The sequence below is a fragment of the Bos mutus genome, chromosome 5 (assembly GCF_027580195.1).
Source record: "Bos mutus isolate GX-2022 chromosome 5, NWIPB_WYAK_1.1, whole genome shotgun sequence".
NCBI lineage: Eukaryota > Metazoa > Chordata > Mammalia > Artiodactyla > Bovidae > Bos > Bos mutus.
The window spans coordinates 114,550,952-114,574,455 of record NC_091621.1 but is presented as its reverse complement, the minus strand read 5'-3'; the positions used below and the strand labels follow the sequence as shown (position 1 = coordinate 114,574,455).

Sequence of the window (23,504 nt, the reverse complement as noted above, 5' to 3'; positions counted from 1 at the left end):
GCGTTCTGCGATGCGCAGTTAGTTCACGCCTTCCCCAAGCACCGCCCTTCCGCATCCGGTCCGCCCGAACTGAGATTGTGTTTCGTCGCTTCACTTTCGTCGTGAGAGTTTACTCTGCGCCGTCTCCAAAATGCACAATAATAGTATAAATACATCTTCCGACAGTTTTTAAATGATTAAAAATAGGTAGGATGGAAAAAGGGAACATTTAGACCGAGGAATTTTTCACGAGGTGCCAGGAAAGAGGAAAATAATTGGAAGAATCAGCCGTAGCGGATCTTCCGGCTGTAAAAACAAGGCAGCAGTCAGCTGATGGGCCCAGCGCCAAGGCCGATGGTCAGGACCCGTACTGCCGACAGCTGGGAACTCGGACCAAGAGGAGGTGAGCTCGCGACCGGAGCGAGGAAGCTTCCTCGGGCTGGAACCCTCGAGTCGGGGGGCTGTTCCCTCACTCGGCTGAGACTTCTCGGCCCGACAGTCTGCCCTCCCTTCCCTGACTCACTCAAGCCTCCGAACCTCCTCCATTCTGTTGGCTGAATGAGTTCGGTCCACCTCCCCTCTTCCAATCCCATTGTTGTGTGGAAATCTTCCTTGATTTCAGCACTGGGGAGTGTCCAGGTGCCTCAGTGGTAAAAGAATCCGCCTGCCAACGCAGGAGACCCCGGATTGATCCCTGTGGGGGGAGGATCTCCTGGAGGAGGAAACGGCAACCCACGCCAGTATTCTTGCCTGGAGAATCCCATGGACAGAGGAGCCGGCCGGTTACCGTCCCTGGGGTTGCAAAGAGTGAAGCACGACTGAGCACACCCATGCACGCAGGCAGTAATAACAAACCAGAGAGAGATAACCAAAGTATCAATTTTTTGAGACACAATTCTAAAGAGTGAATCAACTGAAACCAGAGCTAGTGCTTTTTGTTTGCCTAGAATATTGACTCTAAACAAAATGAGACCATGCGCCCACATTTAATTAATTTTCAGTTCCCTGCAAAATGTTCCTTTACTGCCTCTGTCTGCCTCATGTGTACTTAGCAGCCTTTGGTTTTTTTAAAAAACTGATATGCTCTTATATAAAAGCTTCTTTCTTTCTTTATTATTTTTACCAGCTTCCATTTACTGGTCATGTTATGTTTACCAGATGCTTCGTGTTTATTATTTGATTAAACATGAAGACAGTCCGACAAGTTAAAAGGCTTCCTGGGGCATATCTAATCTGAGACAAGCCAAGGAAAGAAGAGCACTAAGCGTGCTCTAGGCAAAGGAAAAACATTCAGAAAGATTGGAAGTGGAAAGAGAGGTGTGGTATTGAAAGAGGTTCACTATGACTGAAAATAAAGTTTGTCAGTTTGTGTGTTGGAGAGGAGGGGGGTTCAGCTCCCCAAAGAAGAGTCTGGAGGTATAAGCAGGGGTGAGAAACTGTTAAAGAATTTGTATTGTATCCTAAAAGCAATGGAATATCATAGAAGGATTTTAAGCAGATAATTAGCATGACCAGATATGCACTTGAAAAAGATTACTCTGACTTCAGTGCAGAGAATAGTGTGAAAGCTGATTTGATGGGGGAATGCCTAGGAACAGGACTCCTGTTTGGGGGCTAATAAGGAAATCTTCAATTGATGTGTTCTTTCTGACCAGATTTCTTCTTTCCCAGTAGTTGTCTGCTTTGCTTTATGGTCTATCCTGTACATTTTATGTATATTTTCTCCCCATATAGAAATCTTTCCAGCACCACCTCCCTTCCCTCCACCCCTCAATCAGATCTTAAGCCCACAGTCTCTAGGGTCTTCAAGATGCCTCGATCCCTGATCTGTTTCTTTGACTTTATATTCATCAACTATTTCATGAACTGTATCTGGCTACCGTGCATCTCTTCCAAAGAATCCTCTCTGTTCTTCTCTACATGATCCTTACCGATTCGTGAGAACTCCGCCTAGGGATCTTGGCTTCCCAGGTGCTTCAGTGGTAAAGAACCCACCTGCAGTGCAGGAAATGCCAATTCGATCCCTGGGTCAGGAAGATCCCTTGCAGGAGGGATTGGCAACCCACTCCAATATTCTTGCCGGGAAAACCCCATGGACAGAGAGAGGAGCGTGGTGGACTATAGTCCATGGGGTTGCAAAGAATCAGACATGACCAAGAGACTGAGCCACCCTGCCTAGGAATGCTAAATGGGCAGTTTTTTTCATGTATGAAGTTGAAGAGAGACTTTTCATTTAAATAGAAGCACTTTGTTTTCATCATGAAAACATCCCTACTTTTATGAAGGGATAAAAGTAGGAAAAAAGAATAATCAGCTGAGTGTCAGACAAATAAAATCTCTGAGTAGGGAGCCATCTTAAAAGTGGCTTTTTGTGACTCCATGGACTGTAACCCACCAGGCTCCTCTGTCAGTGGGATTCTCCAGGCAAGAATATTGGAGTGGGTTGCCATTTCTTTCTCCAGGGGATCTTCCTGACCCAGAATTGAACCTGGGTCTCCTGCATTGCAGGCAGATTCTCTACCATCTGAGCTATAGGGAAGTCCAGAAGTGGCTTAGCAATAAGGAAACATTGTAAGTTTTTTTGGACTTAATAACGGGCTGAATTTTTTGTTGTTAGTTTTCTAGAATCCTGCTAAAGATGAAAAAAAACAGAGAAAGATTCTGCAACCGAGAGAGGGAATTTGTGTATAAATTCAAAGTTGGAAGTCAGTGCTTTGAACTGAGGGTACCCCTCAAATTTCCTGTTCAAGAGAATGCCAGTCATTTACATGGACGTCTAATGCTGCTGCACAACTTACCGTGCTTTATAGAAAAAGGTGAGGACTGATTTTTGGAAAATATCACTTCGTTATTTTCTTTTGGTCTCCGTCATTAGAAGTTTCATGTTAGCATAAACCTGAGAAGCACTGGAAACAACCACAAAATGTGAAGCTTTCAAGAATAAAAAGGTTCCCCAGATCTTTCTTCTATTGAATTTTGTAACCTCTTCGTAGCTAGATAGATTCATAAGGCATGTCGGCTGTCATTGGTTATGTGCTCAATGTTTTGCTCTTTTAACAATCTGGTCCTCAGTTTCTGAGATGTCATGGAAGAGAAGGGGGTACCTATCTTTGAATAATCTTTGCTCACCTAAATTAGTTCCATAGAGTCATCTGTATTATGCCATTTTAAAAGGTCTACATTCTGTCTACAGAGAAGGGAAAATGTTTTACTTAAGAATATGTTGGATCATAGAAAGTCAGAGATACAAGGGAATTTGTGGATACGTGAAACTTTCTAGCATAATCTCATCATACAAATAAGGAAACTGGTGCCTAGAAAGGTTAAATAATTTGCCCAAGGCAGTAGTTCTCAAAAATTGTTCCCAAGCAGCATCACTTGGGAACCTGTTTGAAGTGTGTATTCTTGGGCTCCACTGCATTCACTTTGAATCAGAAACTCTAGGACTGGGATGCAGCATCTATTCCAGTGAGCCCCCCAGGGAGCTCTGATGCATCCTAACAACTGAGACTCTCTGGTCCAGAGTTACAGACGTTGTGTCAGAACCAAGACCAGAGCACAGGTATCCTGGTTTCTGTCTCACTGCTCTTTAATCTGTTTGTTTTTTTTTTTTTTAAAGCAGCAAGTATGTATTATCTTGCTACCATTACTGTGGTTCAGGGATCCAAGTGTAACTTAGATGGGTGCCTCTCGCTCAGGATTTCTCATGGGATTCCAGCCAAACTGTCAGTCAGGACTCCAAAGTCTCATCTGAAGGCTCTACTAGCACAAGATCATCTCCAAGGTCACTTGTGAGGCTGTTCTCAGGCCTTATGGGGCCTCTTCATAGGCTCACCTCCATACCTGCAGCTGGTCTCCCCCAGGGCCAGCAACCTGAGAGAGGGAGGGAGCAAGGAAGTGCCCAAGATGAAAGCCATGATCTTCTCATCCTCAAAGCAGTCTTTAGTGTCTCTGAAGTTGGAATGTAGATCATCTGAAATAAATCAGTTTTAATATTCCGATCACTCAAGTTGTATTTCAGGTTCAAGAATGTAACAATATATGGCCTTCCCACATAGCTTAGTGGGTCAAGAATCTGCCTGCAAGGCAGGAAACACAAGAGACTCAGGTTCAATCCCTGGGTCAGGAAGATTCCCTGGAGAAGGGCATGGCAACCCACCCCAGCATTCTTGCCTAGAGAATCCCATGGACAGAGGAGCCTGGCGGGCTAAATTCCATGGGGTCACCAAGAGTTCAACACAACTGAAGCAACTGAGCACACACACACACAACAATAATATCCTTGAAAGTTATATAGGAAACTCATTTAAATACAGAAAGCTTCATACCCTCCCTCTGTAGAAGGTCTTTATGTGCTTTTCTCTAGTCGGTTTCAGATGAGGACTTCAGAAATTAATATTTTTAATTAGTATCAGGGTTATATTACATAAGAGTTAAGAATTTTGACCATTCAGTAACCTGTGGTTATAAAGAAAAATAAGTGTGAGATTAGTTGAATGATCCTCTAAGCTGAATTTATGTTAGTTAGACATGCTCTTAAGGGTATAAGCTTGACAGGAGTGTCACACTGGAATGCTTAGCCAGGTAAAATGTTCCCAAATTATGTCTGCCAATGGTGGTATTTGTTATCGATATTACAGACTTAAAAGAAGCTCTGAGCCAGTTTATCGAAGAAGAATCCCTCAGAGATTATGACAGAGAGGCCGAAGCTGCCCTGGAAGCTGTGAAGTCAGGTGAAGTTGACCTCCATCAGCTGGCAAGCACATGGGCCAAAGCCTATGCAGAGGTACAAAGTAGATAAGACCCTAAATTTCAGGGATGTTCTGGACTCTGATGTGTTTGTTTGGGTTTTTTTCTTACAGTTTTATTGAGATGTTGGGAATGTAGTTGGCATATGACACTGCATGAGTTTAAGGTGTACAGCATGATGATTTGACATACACACATCAGGGAATGGTTATCACAACAAATTTACTGAACATCCGTCATCTCATACAGACACAGAGTTAAAGAAATAGAAAGTAAAATGTTTCCTCCTGTGCTGAGGATTTGTTCTCTTACCTTTCATGTGTGCCATACAGCAGTGTTCATTATATGTATCACATCGCACACAACATGCCTAGTACTTACTATAACTGGAAGCTTGTGTCTTTTGACTGCCTTCATCCCATTTCCGCTTCCTCCATGCCCAGCCTGAAGTAACACAGATCTGATGGCTTTTTCTGTGTGTGTGTTTGTTTCTGAAGCAGAATGACGAGGGTGTGTAAATGGCCAGGGTAACACTGGAGCAGCTGTAGAACCTCTGTGCTCTGTGTACAGAGAGTTACTCCGTAGTACGCACCCTGTGTCAGCGCTTGTGTGCGTCCTTCTTGGTACCGAGGTGCGCACACAGGACGCAGTGCTTGCTGTAATGTTCCTGTGAAATGAGACGCTGCTTTTGTGTTTCTACCCAGCATAGGGTGGCCAGAGTTAGTCATTAAAAATACAGCCACCCATTTAGCTTAGAATTTCAGGGACTTCCCTGGTGGTCCAGTGGTTAAGAATCTGTGCTTCCAATGCAGGGGCTTGTGGGTTTGATCCCTGGTTGGGGAAGTGAGATCCCACATGCTGTGTGGTGTGGCCCTAAATAAATAAATAAACTAGAATTTCAGATAAACAATGAATTTTTTCATATGAGTATATCCCACATATACATGGAGCATGCTTATGTTAAAAAATTATTCATTGCTCAATGGAGTAGCCCAGGGTAGACTGAGAAGAGAAGACACCTAGACAGAATCTTGACTAGATCCTTTATTGTAATTGTCTGTTGACCTACCTGGCTTATCTGAATATCCACCTGGAAACGTCTGCCTTCTTCTCTTTTATTAACTAGTAACCAGCACAGAGAGCTTCCTCAGTGGCTCAGTGGTAAAGCATCCACCTGCCAATGCAGGGGACATGGGTTCAATCCCTGGGCCAGGAAGATCCCCTGGAGAAGGAAATGGCAATCCACTCCAGTATTCTTGCCTGGAGAATCCCATGGACAGAGGAGACTGGCGGGCCACAGTCCATGGGGTCGCAAAAGAGTTGGCCACAACTTAGCAAGTAAACAACAATACATCCAGCCACAAGCTTGCAAATAACGGTTTGGTCTGGACTTCTGTGATTTTTCTGCTGCGGCTCCCCAGAGCCTGACTGCAGGTGGAGCTAGAGGAATACGATGTGGTTTTGTTAGGTGGGCAAGGAGGATGTGGGCAAGACAGTGATTGACTGTAAGCTTTATCAGGAAGAAAGGGCAGTGAGAGAGAGCCAACAGCTCAGATAGTGGAGATTGTGAAGCGGAGGTCCTGGTGAGGCTGCAGAACCAGTTGCCTCGGAGCTGCTGAACGAGAAGTTTCAGTTGGAGTTTGTAATCAGTGACTGAGTGTTTGAATTTTAGTGGCTGAGCTGTTCCCAGGGAGGATATGGAATGAGTGTCAGGCAAAGGGGAGAACTTATTAAAAATACAGCGTTGAGGGACACTGGAAGGCAGGGCCTTAGTGAATCATCCACCAGGACATCCAAGTGGCCCAGGCTGGTCTCAGGATGTGGGACAGGGAGGAAGTGTATAAACTCGGTGCCAGAGTTCTGGTTGACTGAGGGTGAGTAAGAATTCTGTTGGGTGCATCTCGTGTAGTAAGATGCTTCTCCCTATTCACAAGTCTCACTCCAGCCTGAGTTGTAAACTGAGGCTTGCCAGTTACATAATGAGCTGATCTGACCTTGTGGGGCTACTGAATGTCTGGTGTTATGTATGGCCAAGCAGGTCCCTCGGATTTGACCTTGGCTCCTTCTTACACAACTTCAGCCCAAGCCCGGAGTGAATTTGGAACAGAGCCTAAGTCACATAGACTGGTTATAATTCCTAGAGGGATGCTGGGTCTAGGGATACATAGAAGTTATCAGACCGTGGTCCGGGTTTGCAGAGTTGCGGGGCAGATGAAATCCACTGTCTACATTCGGCTGATTCTCTTAATAAGTCTCCCCTCCTGACCTAGAGTTGATCCAAGTATAAGTGAAAGGGAACAAGGGGAAGAGTTTACCTGATTGTCCCGGTTCAGAATACCTGTTTCCATGATTTATCTGTTTGTTGTATGTAAGGGGCATTATTATTTTGAGTCCTATCATAGATTCCCGTTTGGGGTATTTTCGTTGGTAAGAAAAGGGAAGAATTTAGATTGTTCTCTTTTACAGGTGTCTAGTTGCAAAGATCAAAAATAGAAAAAATGTTGAAATCTTTGTGTAATTTCCTCTTTGCCGTTGTATCGTATGACCTTTGGCGGGGGACTTCGGAGCATGTCAGTTTTCCGCCGCTGTAGGGCGCTGTGTGCGTCAGATGTGTTGTCATGGCACGCGTCTGGGGCCAGGCATCTGTCTCCCCAGACGTGCTTGTGTGTGCACTCAGGGTGTCTCTTTGCTGCTTCTGCGTGTTTCTGGGTTTTTTGTTTGTTTGCTTCTCAGTGTTTATGCAGTCCCTTTATCATTTTGATAACTACTGTTTTCATACATTTAATTGAGGGGACTTACATTTTATGAAGAAAACAATACCTGAGTTCAAAGTAAGAAAGTTTTGCCTGTATATCTTGATGTAAAATCCTATGAATGAATTGGGTTATCAAGGGCAGTGTTATTACATAGGTAAGCTCATTCTCTAAATATATAGCCTACAAAACCTTTTTTATCAATATATTTTTAATAATGAAAAGCTTTTTTTCTGATGATACAATTACTATATGCAAGTTATTCTCTCATGTGGCACATTAGAATACAAAGTAAGGTACTTAAAAATCCCGCTCTGCTACAAACAGCCCCTTCAAATGTGTGTGTGTGTTTTATGGAAATGAGAGCTTACTTATCACCCTTTCTTTTTTTATTTTGAAATTATGGACACTTCTATCCCTTGCTTCACATTAACACCTTCCCCTTATCCCTGCCTCCAGGTAACCCACATTGACAACTGAGTTCACTTCTTTCCGTATTTTTGTGTATGCTCAGATAATCCTATGTAACCTGTAAACACATAAATAGAGGGCCTTTCTGTCCTTTGATGTACCGAAATGGAATCATAGTATACTCACTTCTCTAGCAGTGTGTTAACCAAGAGCACTGCATCAGGATTTAAGAATGTCTGGTCCCATCTCGCAGACCACACTAGAGCATGCGAGGCCCGAGGAGCCCAGCTGGGATGAAGACTTCGCGGATGTGTACCATGACCTCATCCATTCTCCAGCCTCTGAAACTCTCCTAAACTTGGAACACAACTACTTCGTCAGTATCTCTGAACTCATTGGCGAAAGAGACGTGGAGCTGAAAAAGTTACGGGAGAGGTACTTCCTAGTTCTTGCATTACCGTAGTTAAATGTTACATCATCAAATAATGACAGGCTATAGAACAGCGTGTTCTCTCTTTTTTTTTTTAATAAAACTGAAAAATAGAATAGAAAATCATCTTCAACATTAGAAAGTGATTTTCTTGTGTGTTTCGATCTCTCATTTCACCTGGGCAGGTAAGGTTCTCCTAGTTTATAGAACTCCAGAAGGGATTTACCTAAACGAATTATGATGGCTCTATCTACTCTTAGTTCTGATGGAGGAAGAACTTATCTCTTCTGAAGGTCAGCTTTGTTCCAGGCCCTGTGCAAAGTGCTTTGGATGCTGTCTTCATTCAGGCCACTATATTAAAAAAAAAAAAACAACAACACAGACTGGATGGCTTAAACAGCAGAAATTGATCTCCTACAGTCTGGAGGCTGAGTTGTCCAAGGTCACGGTGCCAGCAGACTCAGTGTCTGGTGAGGACCCACCGCCTGGCTTGTAGCCAGTGCCTTCCTGACATTGCTTCCTTAGCCTTTCCTCCATGCACGCTCCTGGCATGTTGCTATAGACAGAGAACAGTAGCACCCCTTCTTCCAGACTAATTCCATCATGAGGATGCCAACCTCTGGAGCTTACCTCAACCTAATTGCCTGCCAAAGACCCCACCTCCACATAACATCACAGTGAAGGTTAGGGTTTCAACATTTGTACTCTGGGGGGCCACGAACATGCAGTCCTTAACAGATGCCCTGTCTCATTTGATCCACAACCCTACTGTTACTGCCCCAGTTTACTGAGGCAGAAATGGATTTCCTCTAGTTCTTTATTTCATATCCAATAATATTGTCCACAGACTTCCCAGGTGGCTCTGTGAGTAAAGAATCTGCCTGCAATGCAGGAGACTCAGGAGATGTCGGATTGATCCCTGGGTCGGGAAGATCCCCTAGTGGAGGACATGGCAACCCACTCCAGTATTCATTCTTGCCTGGAGAACCCCATGGACAGAGGACCCTGGTGGCCTACAGTCCATTGGGTCGCAAAGAGTCAGACACAACTGAAGCAACTAAGCATGCACACATGGAATACTGTGAACATACTTGAAAATAAGTGTGAAATACAGATTAGAGTTTTTAAAATATGGTGCTCATCACCCAACACTAATTACCTTCTGTTGAACTTCATTTGTTTGATTTTTTTCCCCACTGGGGCTTCAGATAATACAATCTTCCTCTCATTCTGAATCTGTTCTCAGGTCTTAGGTTTTCTGGGCCTACACTTGTTCTACGTGTTTCACTTCAGTTCAGTTCAGTCGCTCAGTCGTGTCCGACTCTTTGTGACCCCGTGAATCGCAGCACGCCAGGCCTCCCTGTCCATCACCAACTCCCGAAGTTTACTCAAACTCATGTCCATCAAGTTGGTGATGCCATCCAGCCATCTCATCCTCTGTCATCCCCTTCTCCTGCCCACAATCCCTTCCAGCATCAGACTCTTTTCCAATGAGTCAACTCTTCGCATGAGGTGGCCAAAGTATTGGAGTTTCAGCTTTAGCATCAGTCCTTCCAATGAACACCCAGGACTGATCTCCTTTAGAATAGACTGGTTGGATCTCCGTGCAGTCCAAGGGACTCTCAAGAGTCTTCTCCAACCTGTTTAGGGATATTAAAAAATGCACAGCTCGGCATCTGTGGTTCACGTCAGTGGCTGTCGCTCGCTCCTGCTTTCAGTCAGCAGCTGAGTTGCTCTGAGCTGTGGTTCTCTTTGCTGCCTGCTCACTCCACCTCCCAGAAAATTTCATCTCTGGCCATCACTGTTCTATAATTGTTCTTTTTTCTAAGTTGGAAGAAGGTTCTTATTCCACTTAACCCTTCAGTTTTTTTGGAAACTGCATTAAGTTACTAATTATCAGCATTTACTGGTACTTTATATATATATTTTTCTGTTACAGGATAGTTTTTCAATAGGGATTTGTTTTGGTTTATGTTATTTTTTGAAATGTCCTTTGGCCAGACTTCTTGACGGGGCTTTGTTTGCCCACCCCCAAACATACAGATAATAATGGAATGCATTTGGGGCTTCCCTGGTTGTCCAGTGGTTGAAACTTCACCTTCAAATGCAGGGGGTGCAGGTTGGAACCCTGGTTGGGGAACTAAGATCTCACATGCCTCATGGCCAAAAAAACAAAACATAAAACACATAACTATTGTAACAAGTTCAATAAAGACTTTAAAAATGTTTGCAAACATTTATTTTAAGAACAGTTTCATAGTTTTTCACGTGTCCAAACTGTCAGCTTAATAAATAAAAATAAACCATGTTCTCTTCAAGGCAGGTAATATTTTTTGCAAAGTTGAATCGTATAACTAATAGTAAGTTGGAATTCATTAGTGGAAGTTCACCCAAAATTTTGGTGTTTAATTCATTTATCTAATTATGAGTAGAAGTGACGCATTTTCTCATCTCTCCTTTCATTTTAATCCCATTTTACATCTTTAAAAGAATTTGTCTCAATACAACATCAACACAGTTACAATGATCTTTTTTCTTAAATGTCTTCAAGATAACGTACAGGTTGTCAGAATCATCATGACAGACATCCTGAGCCACTACATAGTATTTCATATAATAAATTTTTCTTTCATCTTAACCGTAGACATAAATGTTATATCATTAACTGTACTTGCACTTCTAACACATTTAGGGTGAAATAAATGTTCCTGAAGTTTTATTTGTTGAATTGTTATTTATTAGTTTTCTTTTTCCTGAATGAAAATTTCCCTCTTTTTAGCAAACCAGATTCAAGATAGTTCTTTGAAACTTTAAAGTGGCAGTGATACTTTTTATCCACTAGAGGGAACATGTGTAATGTAAAATATTAATATATTGTATCAAAGTTTGTAATTATAAATGCTTAGCAGTTATTTCTGTTTTAATAAAAATCTTACTTGCAAGCATTATCTTCACCTGACCTCTAGTAATTATTAAAAATTAGTGAGGTCACCTGCATTATCATTAAGTGGGAATTAAGTAGTACTGAATATTTGATACCAGAAGGTTTACATTGAGATGTATAAAAATATAACATACGAATGAGTTTCATTTATGATATACATTTAAGTATGTTAATCAGGTCTTAGAAGTAAGTACAGTTTCTCTTTTAAGAGCAATTTACGTCAACTGACTAAAATGATAGTGAAGTCCTTTAGTTCATGTCTGTTTCACTGCTTCCAAGTTTGTTTGAAATGTGTTTTAGAACAAACTTGATTAATACATTTTTATTAGAGATGTTTTAATCAACTTATTTATTAAAATATAACCTACATATAAAAAGGCAATAAACTGTAGGTATACAGTTCAGTAAGCTTCCACTAAGTAAGCACACCAGTGTGCTCCTCTCCCAGATGAAGAAGGAGGTGATCTCCAGCCTGCAGAAGCCTCCCTCCTACCCATCCAGCAGTTCCCACCTGTTTCCTCCTAAATAACCACTGTCTGAACTTGTAGCACCATTCGTTTTTCTCATGGGGAAATACCATTTTTAATTTCCACACATTGTTTATTTGGATAAATTAAGACTAAAATGTATCTTCAGAATGTATTTCACATTCCTCTAGAAACGGAACGCTGTGACTTAATACCAGTTTGATTCTTAGAACCTAACTGGCAGCTTCTGATTATAACGTGTGATTTGAAGGTTGAAGTCACTTTAACTCACATTCAGAGGAATAAAAAATGTACTTTGAGCTGAATTGCGGAGTATCTTCTTTGTGAAAATCTGCAAGTGAAAAAGGCTCTGGACTTTTCAATATTAGTTATGGAAATTGAACTATCTCCTGGATTCTGAATGTTCTCCTTTATGTACTAAATTTAGTTTCCCACTTAACTACACACGTGATGTTATGTATACTATACGATGTTAGCATCATTGTTTCCACCTGTCCATTGCCAAGGCTTCAGACTGCTTTCCAGACAGTACTGTTGCAATTCCTGGGCACCTTCCTATAAGAAGAAAATGTTCTTTGCACTTCGTAGCAGTTATTCCATGAATCTAAAGTGGTTCTGCACCTTTAAAATGTGATGACTGTATTCAATCTACTTATTTATGTTTCAGACAAGGTATTGAAATGGAAAAAGTGATGCAGGAGTTGGGAAAGTCACTGACGGACCAAGATGTGAACACCCTAGCTGCTCAGCATTTCGAATCCCAGCAGGTAAGTGAGGTATATATAATGACTTTCAGAGTGCCTTTGTTTATTTTTGTGAAGAAAAAAAAAAATTAACTAGTTGGTATACTGTCTCTTTTTAGGACTTAGAAAATAAGTGGTCCAATGAATTAAAACAATCGACTGCCATTCAAAAACAAGAGTATCAGGAATGGGTAATTAAACTTCATCAAGACCTAAAAAATCCCAACAACAGCTCCCTCAGGTATTAATCAGGTATCGCTTTTATGAGATAAAAAGTTGTTATCAGTAACAGTTTGTATTTATTGTGAAATTGGACCTTTTTAGTTGTAGATATTTTTAAGTCACCAATGAAAATTCAAGATAACTATATGCTTTTTTTTAACACCTTTCATTTTGTAGACTTTATGTGGATTATGTGGGGCAGGATGTTTTACAAAGGTGATTCTCCACCTAGAACTTAGCTTTATAAATCTTGTGGGTATGTATACCTAAATACCTTGACTACTGTCTCCTGTGTTTTTTAAATTGGTTTCCTTTCAATGCAGTACACAGTGGTTGAATGCATCTTAAATGCCAAGCACTCTTTAAGCAGAAAAACAAGAACTGCCTGTGGGGAGCTTATATTCTATAGAGACTGGCCTGTAAATAGTACTGTACACAATGATATGTGCAGTAATAGAAGCACGTACAGGGTACAAAACGAAGAAGAAGACTTTCTATAATTCATAATTTGTGTGGTCCCTTATGGGCTAAATGCACTGTGTTTCTTATATTGCCTGTTATTTCCTGGCTGTGTACTCACCTTTGAGAATTTCTTTCTTTTTTCAAAGCTTAAAGTATATTCTATTGGAGATATACTTAGTACAGTATAATAATCCTGTTTTCAGGATTTTCTAGTGTGTGCTGTAAACATTTAGATATAGCATTTTATTTATATAATGTCCTTCTCCCTTACTTATCTTGTCTTGAAGGTAAAAAACCATGTCTATTTTTTCTGCTCTTGTAATCCCCAGATCTCTGTCAAGTGTCTAGCTCTTGAGCAGTTCCGTTCAGTTCCGTTCTGTTGCTCAGTCGTGTCCGACTCTTTGCAACCCCATGGACTGCAGCATGCCAGGCCTCCCTGTCCATCACCAACTCCCAGAGTATCCAAACTTATGTCCATTGAGTCAGTGATGCCATCCAACCATCTCATCCTCTGTCGTCCCCTTCTCCCCCAGCCCCTTAATCTTTCCCAGCATCAGGGTCTTTTCAGATGAGTCAGCACTTTGCTTCAGGTGGCCAACCTATTGGAATTTCAGCTTCAACAGCAGTCCTTCCAATGTACACCCAGGAATGATCTCCTTAGGATGGACTGATTTGATCTCCTTGCTGTCCAAGGGACTCTCAAGAGTCTTCTCCAACATAACAGTTCAAAAGCATCAATTCTTGGCACTCAGCTTTCTTTACAGTCCAACTCTCACATCCATACATGACTACTGGAAAAACCATAGCCTTGACTAGATGGACCTTTGTTGGTAAAGTAATCTCTCTGCTTTTTAATAGGCTGTCTAGGTTGGTCATAACTTTCCTTCCAAGGCGTAAGCGTCTTTTAATTTCATGGCTGCAGTCACCATCTGCAGTGATTTTGGAGCCCAGAAAAATAAAGTCTCTCACTCTTTCCACTATTTCCCCATCTATTTGCCATGAAGTGATGGGACCGGATGCCATGATCTTCGTTTTCTGAATGTTGAGCTTTAAGCCAACTTTTTCACTCTCCTCTTTCACTTTCATCAAGATACTCTTTAGTTCTTCCTCACTTTCTGCCATAAGGTGGTGTCATCTGCATATCTGAGGTTATTGATATTTCTCCTGACAATCTTGATTCCAGCTTGTGCTTCATCCAGCCCAGCGTTTCTCATGATGTACTCTGCATATAAATTAAATGAGCAGGGTGACAACATACAGCCTTGACGTACGTACTCCTTTTCCTATTTGGAACCAGTCTGTTGTTCCATGTCCAGTTCTAACTGTTGCTTCCTAACCTGCATACAGGTTTCTCAAGAGGCAGGTCAGGTGGTCTGGTATTCCCATCTCTTGAAGAATTTTCCACAGTTTATTGTGATCCACACAGTCAAAGGCTTTGGCATAGTCAATAAAGTAGATGTTTTTCTGGAACTCTCTTGCTTTTTCAATGACCCAGCGGATGTTGGCAATTTGATCTCTGGTTCCTCTGCCTTTTCTAAAACCAGCTTGAACATCTGGTTCACGTATTGCTGAAGCCTGGCTTGGAGAATTTTGAGCATTACTTTACTAGTGTGTGAGATGAGTTCAATTGTGCGGTAGTTTGAGCATTCTTTGGCATTGCCTTTCTTTGGGATTGGAATGAAAACTGACCTTTTCCAGTCCCTTGGCCACTGTTGAGTTTTCCAAATTTGTTGGCATATTGAGTGCAGCACTTTCACAACACCATCTTATAGGATTTGAAATAGCTCAACTGGAATTCCATCACCTCCACTAGCTTTGTTTGTAGTGATGCTTCCTAAGGCTCACTTGACTTCACATTCCAGGATGTCTGGCTCTAGGTGAGTGATCACACCATTGTGATTATCTGGGTGGTGAAGATTTTTTTTGCACAGTTCTTCTGTGTATTCTTGACACGTCTTCTTAATATCTTCTGCTTCTGTTCCATACCATTTCTGTCGTTTATTGAGCCCATCTTTGCATGAAATGTTCCCTTGGTTTTTCTTGAAGAGATCTCTAGTCTTTCCCATTCTATTATTTTCCTATATTTCTTTGCACTGATCACTGAGGAAGGCTTTCTTATCTCTCCTTGCTATTCTTTGGAACTTTGCATTCAAATGGGTATATCTTTCCTTTTCTCCTTTGCTTTTCGCTTCTCTTCTTTTTCACAGCTATTTGTAAGGCCTCCTCAGACAGCCATTTTGCCTTCTTGCATTTCTTTTTCTTGGGGATGGTCTTGCTCCCTGTTGATCAGGTCAGATCAGATCAGTCGCTCAGTCGTGTCCGACTCTTTGCGACCCCATGAATCGCAGCACGCCAGGCCTCCCTGTCCATCACCAACTCCCAGAGTTCACTCAGACTCACGTCCATTCAGTCAGTGATGCCATCCAGCCATCTCATCCTCTGTCGTCCCCTTCTCCTCTTGCCCCCAATCCCTCCCAGCATCAGTCTTTTCCAATGAGTCAACTCTTCGCATGAGGTGGCCAAAGTACTGGAGTTTCAGCTTTAGCATCATTCCTTCCAAAGAAATCCCAGGGCTGATCTCCTTCAGAATGGACGGGTTGGATCTCCTTGCAGTCCAAGGGACTCTCAAGAATCTTCTCCAACACCACAGTTCAAAAGCATCAATTCTTTGGCGCTCAGCCTTCTTCACAGTCCAACTCTTCACATCCATACATGACCACAGGAAAAACCATAGCCTTGACTAGATGAACCTTTGTTGGCAAAGTAATCTCTCTGCTTTTGAATATGCCATCTAGGTTGGTCATAACTTTCCTTCCAAGGAGTAAGCGTCTTTTAATTTCATGGCTCCAGTCACCATCTGTAGTGATTTTGGAGCCCAGAAAAATAAAGTCTGACACTGATTTCACTGTTTCCCCATCTATTTGCCATGAAGTGATGGGACCAGATGCCATGATCTTCGTTTTCTGAATGTTGAGCTTTAAGCCAACTTTTTCACTGTCCACTCATCAAGAGGCTTTTGAGTTCCTCTTCACTTTCTGCCATAAGGGTGGTGTCACCTGCATATCTGAGGTTATTGATATTTCTCCCAGCAATCTTGATGCCAGCTTGTGTTTCTTCCAGTCTAGCGTTTCTCGTGATGTACACTGCATATAAATTAAATAAGCAGGGTGACAATATACAGCCTTGACGAACTCCTTTTCCTATTTGGAACCAGTCTGTTGTTCCATGTCCAGTTCTAACTGTTGCTTCCTGACCTGCATACAAATTTCTCAAGAGGCAGATCAGGTGGTCTAGTATTCCCATCTCTTGAAGAATTTTCCACAGTTTATTGTGACCCACACAGTCAAAGGCTTTGGCATAGTCCCTGTTGATACAGGCACGTAAAGAAATACTTATGGGATGGGTGTATAGACAGGCTTATGAGTCTTATCATTAAGCTGTTTACCTGATGCTATCTATTATCACCTCCTATTATCATCTTTCATTTGTGGTGTTGTTTTCCCCAATACCTTAGAAACATTTAAACAATTTTTTATAATTAGAAATGGGATAACCCCCTGGACACCAACATGTATATACTCTTCATTTCAAATGAAAAAAGTGCTAAACTCAGTACAAAAAGAGATATCGGGGACAGGCTGGGAACATCCTGTCCCATATAGACAATATGCCATAAGGTCCAGTGGTGTTTCTCAGACTGCTGCTTGTAGTCTGCCAGGAACCAAGGTAGATCCTTTGCTTTCCAACTGAACTTTAAAAATAATAATAGAGAAATAATAGAGAGATTAGAGAGTGAGTGGTACGAGCGACCAGTTTTCGTCGAGCGCGGCTTCTGAGAGGAAAACATACGTTGGCCTTCGGTTTATCTGAGTGCTGCTGACATGAGCAGCCCAGACGGGGGCGAGAGGACCCCTCTCCTTGAAACCCACAGCCTCGCCACATCCGACTGTGCCGCCGGAGCTCCGGACCCTTCCCGGTGCCTGAAAACAGAGGCGTCACAGGTGATGGCAGAGACGGGTGAGGGGGTATTTCGAGGCCGTCACGCTCCCACCACCCCAGCTTCCAGAGGAGGAAGACGCACCCCCAGCTGCTCCCCCAGATCCAGGCTGTGCCAGTACATTCCAGATCCGAGCAGGCGGGGACGGCGGTTACGTAGCGCCCGAAGCGAGGCTAGAGCCGGCTCCACCTACGGAGGGTCTGGAAATGGCGTCTGGGTCCCTGGCAACGGACGACAGCCTGGGAAATGGCCGTCAGCCCGGAGAGCCGCTGGGCTTGAGTCAGGAGAAGCCGCTAGAAACTTGTGGCGCAGAGAACTTGGGGTCTGACTTGATGGCGGAGGCGAAAGCTGAGGAAGTGAAGACTGAAGACGGCCCCGTCTTCTCGGTCGCAGTGGATGAGGAGGTGGTGGGGAAGGAAGGAGCGAAGGAGGAGGAAGCAATGGAGCAGGGAATGGAGGTGGAGGAGAGGCCAGTCGGTGAAGAAATAGAAATTGTGGAGAACAGAGTGGTGGAGGAGGCGGGGCACCGGCCTCTGCGTATGGATCTCCACATGAACCCGCTGGAGGCAATCCAGCTGGAACTGGACACTGTGAACGCTCAGGCTGACCGGGCCTTTCAACAACTAGAGCATAAATTCGGGTGGATGCGTCGACACTACCTGGAGCGGAGGAACTACATCATTCAGAATATCCCGGGCTTCTGGGTCACTGCCTTTCGGAACCACCCCCAGTTGTCTCCCATGATTAGAGGCCAAGATGCAGAGATGTTAAGATACATAACTAATTTGGAGGTGAAGGAGCTCAGACACCCGCGAACAGGCTGCAAGTTCAAGTTCTTCTTTCGGAGAAACCCGTATTTTCGAAACCAGCTGATTGTCAAAGAATATGAGGTCAGAGCCTCTGGCCGAGTAGTGTCTCTTTCCACTCCAATCATATGGCGCCGGGGCCATGAACCCCAGTCCTTCATTCGCAGGAACCAAGAGGTCGTGTGCAATTTCTTCACCTGGTTTTCAGACCACAGCCTTCCAGAGTCTGACAGGATTGCTGAAATTATCAAAGAGGACCTGTGGCCAGATCCACTGCAATACTACCTGCTGCGTGAAGGAGTCGGTAGAGCCAGACGTCGCCCAGTAAGGGAGCCCGTGGAAATCCCCAGGCCCTTCGGGTTCCAGTCTGGTTAAACTTTGCCATTGGGAAGGTTTCTGTACAAGGTCCCTTTTCGCCTCTTAATGGACCTGTGTTTGGGCAACAGATACGGATATGTCTTCTAACCACCCCTCTCAACCCCACTTTTTTCTCTGACATTTCTGGAGCCTTTTTTCTCTGGACATTCATTTCTCTCAGCCTCAGGATTGAGACAGTCATGGCCATGCTCCTTCACTTGCACATGGCCTTCATGCTTTCCTGCATTGATATCACATGCTGCATGGCCCGTGACTCATACCACTCCTGAGTAAGCTTGTGATGCTGTAAACTGCATAGTCTTTATCTGCACTCCTTGGACCCTGTTAGTTCCCAGAGCCTCCGGTTTGCCTCTTGTACCTGGAGGTATTTGTCTAGGAGGCCATTCTACCCATCCGTCTCCACAGCACAGGCATATGCCCTGTAGATAACCGGGCATTAATGATATCAAGGGAGAACTGCAGTGGGCCACTGGGCCTGTGTGATTTATGTGACTCCATTGCTCTTCTTGCGCCTCTGGTCACCTACTATCGCTGCCTGCTACTGGCTGTTCCCTTGACTGCTATCTACTGGATGGACGTCTTCTAGAACTTTGTCAGCCCCACTCTGGTTTCTGGTAAACAATCTCCAGGTTTCCTGCCAGCACTCAAAAGACCCTTCCATTTTTCCCAAAAGACTTATCCTCTGTTCCTCATCCCCCGCCCCCACCTCCCTTTCCTCTGCTCCCATCATGCAGAACCCTAATAACTGTCAGGCAAGTGGTTGAGGTGACAAGTTAGACTTCTCATGGCACGTTGGCCTAAAGATGGTGTCCATTCAAAGTACCAGGCTTTTTCAGTCTCTAGTGAATCACCCAAAAGCTGGGTACCTCTTTGTGCCTCCTTTTTTCATCCTGAGCGTAATTAAGCGCCAGAGTGGCAGTACACCTTCTCCGTTGTCTCTCTTCTGTCTTAAATGTTAGCTCATAAGCGTGTGCAAATCAGGTCTTTTAATTTGGCTCTCCATTATTTCAAGGAACAGGCTGTCTTGTCTAATAGATTGCCAGAGCTCTTATATTCTTCTGCTCTCTTCTGCATCCTCCACCCACTTTAGCAACATCTAGAGGATTTAAAGGGAGACAGATTTAGATGAAATGAAAAGTACTATCTAGGCCATAATTGATGGAAGAAGATATTGTGATGGGTGCCCAAAACAGGAGAAACTGAACAGACCACAGATAGGCAAAAATGAGCCAGGTTAAAATTGGGCCTTAAATTAAGATGGAGAGTCTTCAAGGAGGTTCTTTGTCTGTCAGTGGTGATGGGAGAAGAGGTTCTTTTCCCAGGATTAACACGTGAGAATTGAAGGGGGTTAGAATGTTAAGTACATTACCTAAAAAAGAGTTTTGTAAAAAAGGCAACTGAGTGCTTTCACTTGTTTTCGTTTGACTTAATTTATAAGGAGGGTTAGTACTGCATGCTTTATTTCACTAGTATTTAGTAAAATCGTGTTATTTTCCTTGTTTCTGTTTACTGGGAAAATTGAGCTATACAGGCTTTATTTTGCTTTCAGTTGAGAACATTTGGAAAAATGTGCTGTATCTCTGTATGATATAAACACCTAAATGAATATCGTAGTGAATTTCAGCTTGTTTCTGTTAATAATTAAACTGTATGCTTAGAAATATAATCTGTGTCACTTGTTCTTTTCATATTCTTAATACTTTGGAAATTGTTGTCTTCATGAAAAAGTAGCCTACTAAAAATATGTGGCTTAATTGTCTGTCTTGATAATTTGCCTGGTTAACAGCTTAGTAATTCATGTGTCTTTTCCTAAATAGCATAAATACTTGTGAAGCTGCTCTGTCAAATTAAAAGTGTACCATTGATATATTTGTCTTTCTTTATACGCATGATGGTAAAATAAAAGCATGTTACTTGCTGGAAAAAAAAAAAAGATAAAATTAATAGTAGAATGGAATGGAATGGAACAGATCTGAGTAGAGTAGACTAGGGGAAAAGACATCAGTGCATTACACATGTGTGTATTGAACAAAATGTAAAATATTAAGTATGTACTCTGTACTGTGGTCAAAAAGGCAGAAAATCACTGACCTAATGGAAGCTCAGAAAACCCCTTGCTACCAAAAATATCTCTTGATGCAGGAGACCCCGGTTTGCTGGAAACGGGATAGGCTACCCACTCCAGTATTCTTGGGCTTCCCTTGTGGCTCAGCTGGTAAAGAATCCACCTGCAGTGTGGGAGACCTGGGTTCAGTCCTTGGGTTGGGAAGATCCCCTGGAGAAGGGAAAGGCTACGCACTAGTCCATGGGGTCGCAAAGAGTCGAACACGACTGAATGACTTTCACTTTCACTTGCTACTATAGTTTCAGAAATTCATTCTGTGTGATCAGTTCCATTGTATAAATATTGACCTTTCACTGCTGCTGCTTTAAAAAATCAAGTATTCCTAGGAAAGAGTATTTTTACTGTGACTTTGTTAGCTTGCTTTCCTTTTTGGTAGATTTCCTGGGGGAGCAGAAACCTGTTTTCAGCGTAACTACATATGGAATTGTATGAAATTGACCAGTTTTTAAAATTCATTTATTTTTGCCTTTTTGTTTAAAATCAGGTCTATTAAAGGGTAAATTGTATAAAAGTCACTTGTTTTAGGTTTGCATTTTGATGAGTTTTGACAGACTTAGTCATGAAGTCATCCCTGCAGTCAAGACATAGCATTTCCTTTTTATCCATTTATATTAACCCCCCTTCTGCTTGCCGAGCTTGTGGTAACCTGATCTGATTTCTGTCCCTGTAATTTTTATTTTCTCATATAAATGGAATCAAACTGTATGCAGCAGCTTATGTCTTACTCCTTCACTTAACACAACCCTTTTGAGACCCACTCGTGTTGTTGCCATTATAAGTGGTTCTTCTCTTTTTGTTGCTCTGTTATTTTTTTGTTTATCCAATGGTGGACATTTGAAGTGTTTCCAGATTTGGGCAATTATAAATGAAGTGACTGAAGCATTTACATACAGGTCTTTGTATAGTCATGAAAGTGAAAATGAAAGTCAGTCGCTCAGTTGTGTCCAGCCCTTTGCAAGCCCGTGGACTGTAGTCCACCAGGCTCCTCTGTCCATGGGATTCTCCAGGCAAGAACGAATACTGGAGTGGGTTGCCCTCCTCCAGGGGATCTTCCCGATCTGGGGATTGAACCCAGGTAACCCACATTGCAGGCAGAGTCTTTACCATCTGAGCCAACAGAGAAGCTGGAACATATGGATGGACGTATGTTTATAATATAATATGTGTAGACATATGTTTAAAATTCTCTTATGTAAATACCTAGGAGTGGGATTGCTGGGTAACACAGTAAATAGAATACATGGTGTGTTTAATCTTATAAGAAACTGCCCAACTGTTCTCCGAAGTGGTTGTGACAGTTTTGCATCCCCACCGCCCACGTATGAGGTTCTAGACGCTCCACACCCTTGTCAGCACTTGGTGGTGGTATTCAGCCATTCTGGTGGGTTTTGTAGCGGGGTCTCATTTTGTGTGTCTTTGCGTTCCCCTGGTGGCTACTAACGCTGAACATTTTTTCAATTTTCAGATCAGCTATGGCTGATCTTCTAGCCATAGCTCTCCTTTATTATTTTTTTTCTTATTATTGAGTTGTGAAAGTTCTCTATGTATTCTGGTACAAATGTATAATCAGATATATGTTTTACAAATATGTTCTAGCACCTTGTGGCTTGTCTTTTCATTTTCTTATCAGTTTCTTTCAAAGAGCAGTGTCTTATCTAAAAATTCAAGATCACAAAGATTTTCTGCTACATTTTCTTCTAGAAATTTTATAGTTCAAACTTAAACATATAACTCAGGATCTAGTACTTCATATATATTATAATGAATATAAGTAAATATATCCACTATATATTAGAATGTAAGTAAATATATCCATTATGTATAAGACTTCCCTATAGCTCAAATGGTAAAGAATCTGCCTGTGAGGCAGGAGACCAGGGTTCAATCCCTGGGTTGGGAAGTTCCTCTGGAGAAGGGAATGGCAATCCACTCCAGTATTCTTGCCTGGAGAATTGCATGGATAGAGAAGCCTGGCGGGCTACAGTCTGTGGGGTCGCGAAGAGTCGGACACGACTGAGTGACTAACACTAACACGTATCCACTATAAAATGCAGACTGTTGTGTGTATTAGAAAAGAAGTAGTGTGTGGCTCAGATGCGTCCAATTCTCCAGGCAAGAACACTGAAGTGGGTTGCCATTTCCTCCTCCAGGGGCCTGACCTAAGGATTGAACCTGGGTCTCTCATCTCCTGCATTGGTAGGTGGATTCTCTACCACTAAGCACCGCCTACATAAATAGTGCCTATGCCCAGAAATGGGCAGGCTGTTAAGGTGAAGGCCATGGAAATGCAGTTGGTGGTCGGGCTGTTTGGTTTCTGTTCTCCAGTCCGGTCCACCGCAGGCTTCACTGTCTACAGCGGCACGCTGCTGCCACTTGGTGTTGAGAGTGGGGCTTTGGTCTCTAGCCGGTCCTCTGCCACCCTGCCCCACCCTGAGCTGTCAGTAGCCTTTGAGGGCCTGCTCCTCAGCAGGAGGTCCCTGTGTGCGCTGCTGTTCTGCCCCCAGCAATAGACTGGCCTTGTTTGTTGTTCAGTGTCAGGCTCCTCGTTGAGGGTGAGAGACAGGTTCCGTGGTCCCGTGGTCTTGGGCACACCCTGCAGGTCTGGGCCGAGGGCACGGGCAGCCTTAGCACATCTACCTGTGCCGCCCGGTGGCCTGTCTCTCCTCCTGCCCTACCTCCAGGCCTTTCCTGGAAGCACTTGGTGGAGGCCAGTGGGAAAGAGTTTGCAAGAGCACGTAACATCCATTGCTGTCCTAAATGCACATGCCACCCCATACTTTACCTTAAAGAACGTGTTAGCGTTTTAGCTGATTTCTTCTTACCTTCTTATATACATGACAGCATTTCATGTCTATGGTGCTCTGCCAAAACTGCAAACCATGTGTCCTGTCTCCCCTGGGACAGGCATGCCACACTTCAGAATTTAATTTCTTGGTCACCTTGTTACCTCAGATCTCTGATGAGCTTCAGAACAGTTATGGCCGTATAGATTACCCCAGCTTTTCTTGTTATTAGAA

At 43.0% G+C, this 23,504-nt stretch overlaps 2 protein-coding genes across 2 annotated transcripts in view; both read left to right on the top strand.

The window, feature by feature from the left end:
• Positions 1 to 64: 64 nt before the first annotated feature.
• FERRY3 (FERRY endosomal RAB5 effector complex subunit 3) overlaps positions 65 to 23,504 on the top strand; it is a 40,028-nt gene continuing 16,588 nt past the window's right edge. The window contains exons 1-6 of the mRNA XM_005897937.3: positions 65 to 382; positions 2,597 to 2,795; positions 4,620 to 4,765; positions 8,146 to 8,327; positions 12,422 to 12,521; positions 12,617 to 12,738. Coding sequence (XP_005897999.1) covers positions 2,618 to 2,795; positions 4,620 to 4,765; positions 8,146 to 8,327; positions 12,422 to 12,521; positions 12,617 to 12,738 — 728 coding nt within the window. The 5' untranslated portion in view covers positions 65 to 382; positions 2,597 to 2,617. The remainder of the gene's footprint in view (positions 383 to 2,596; positions 2,796 to 4,619; positions 4,766 to 8,145; positions 8,328 to 12,421; positions 12,522 to 12,616; positions 12,739 to 23,504) is intronic.
• LOC102271437 (testis-specific Y-encoded-like protein 1) lies at positions 12,746 to 20,773 on the top strand. The gene is given in 2 exon segments (XM_070371765.1): positions 12,746 to 17,203; positions 17,205 to 20,773. Coding segments are annotated over 2 exon segments (1,296 nt in total). The 5' UTR covers positions 12,746 to 17,062; the 3' UTR covers positions 18,360 to 20,773.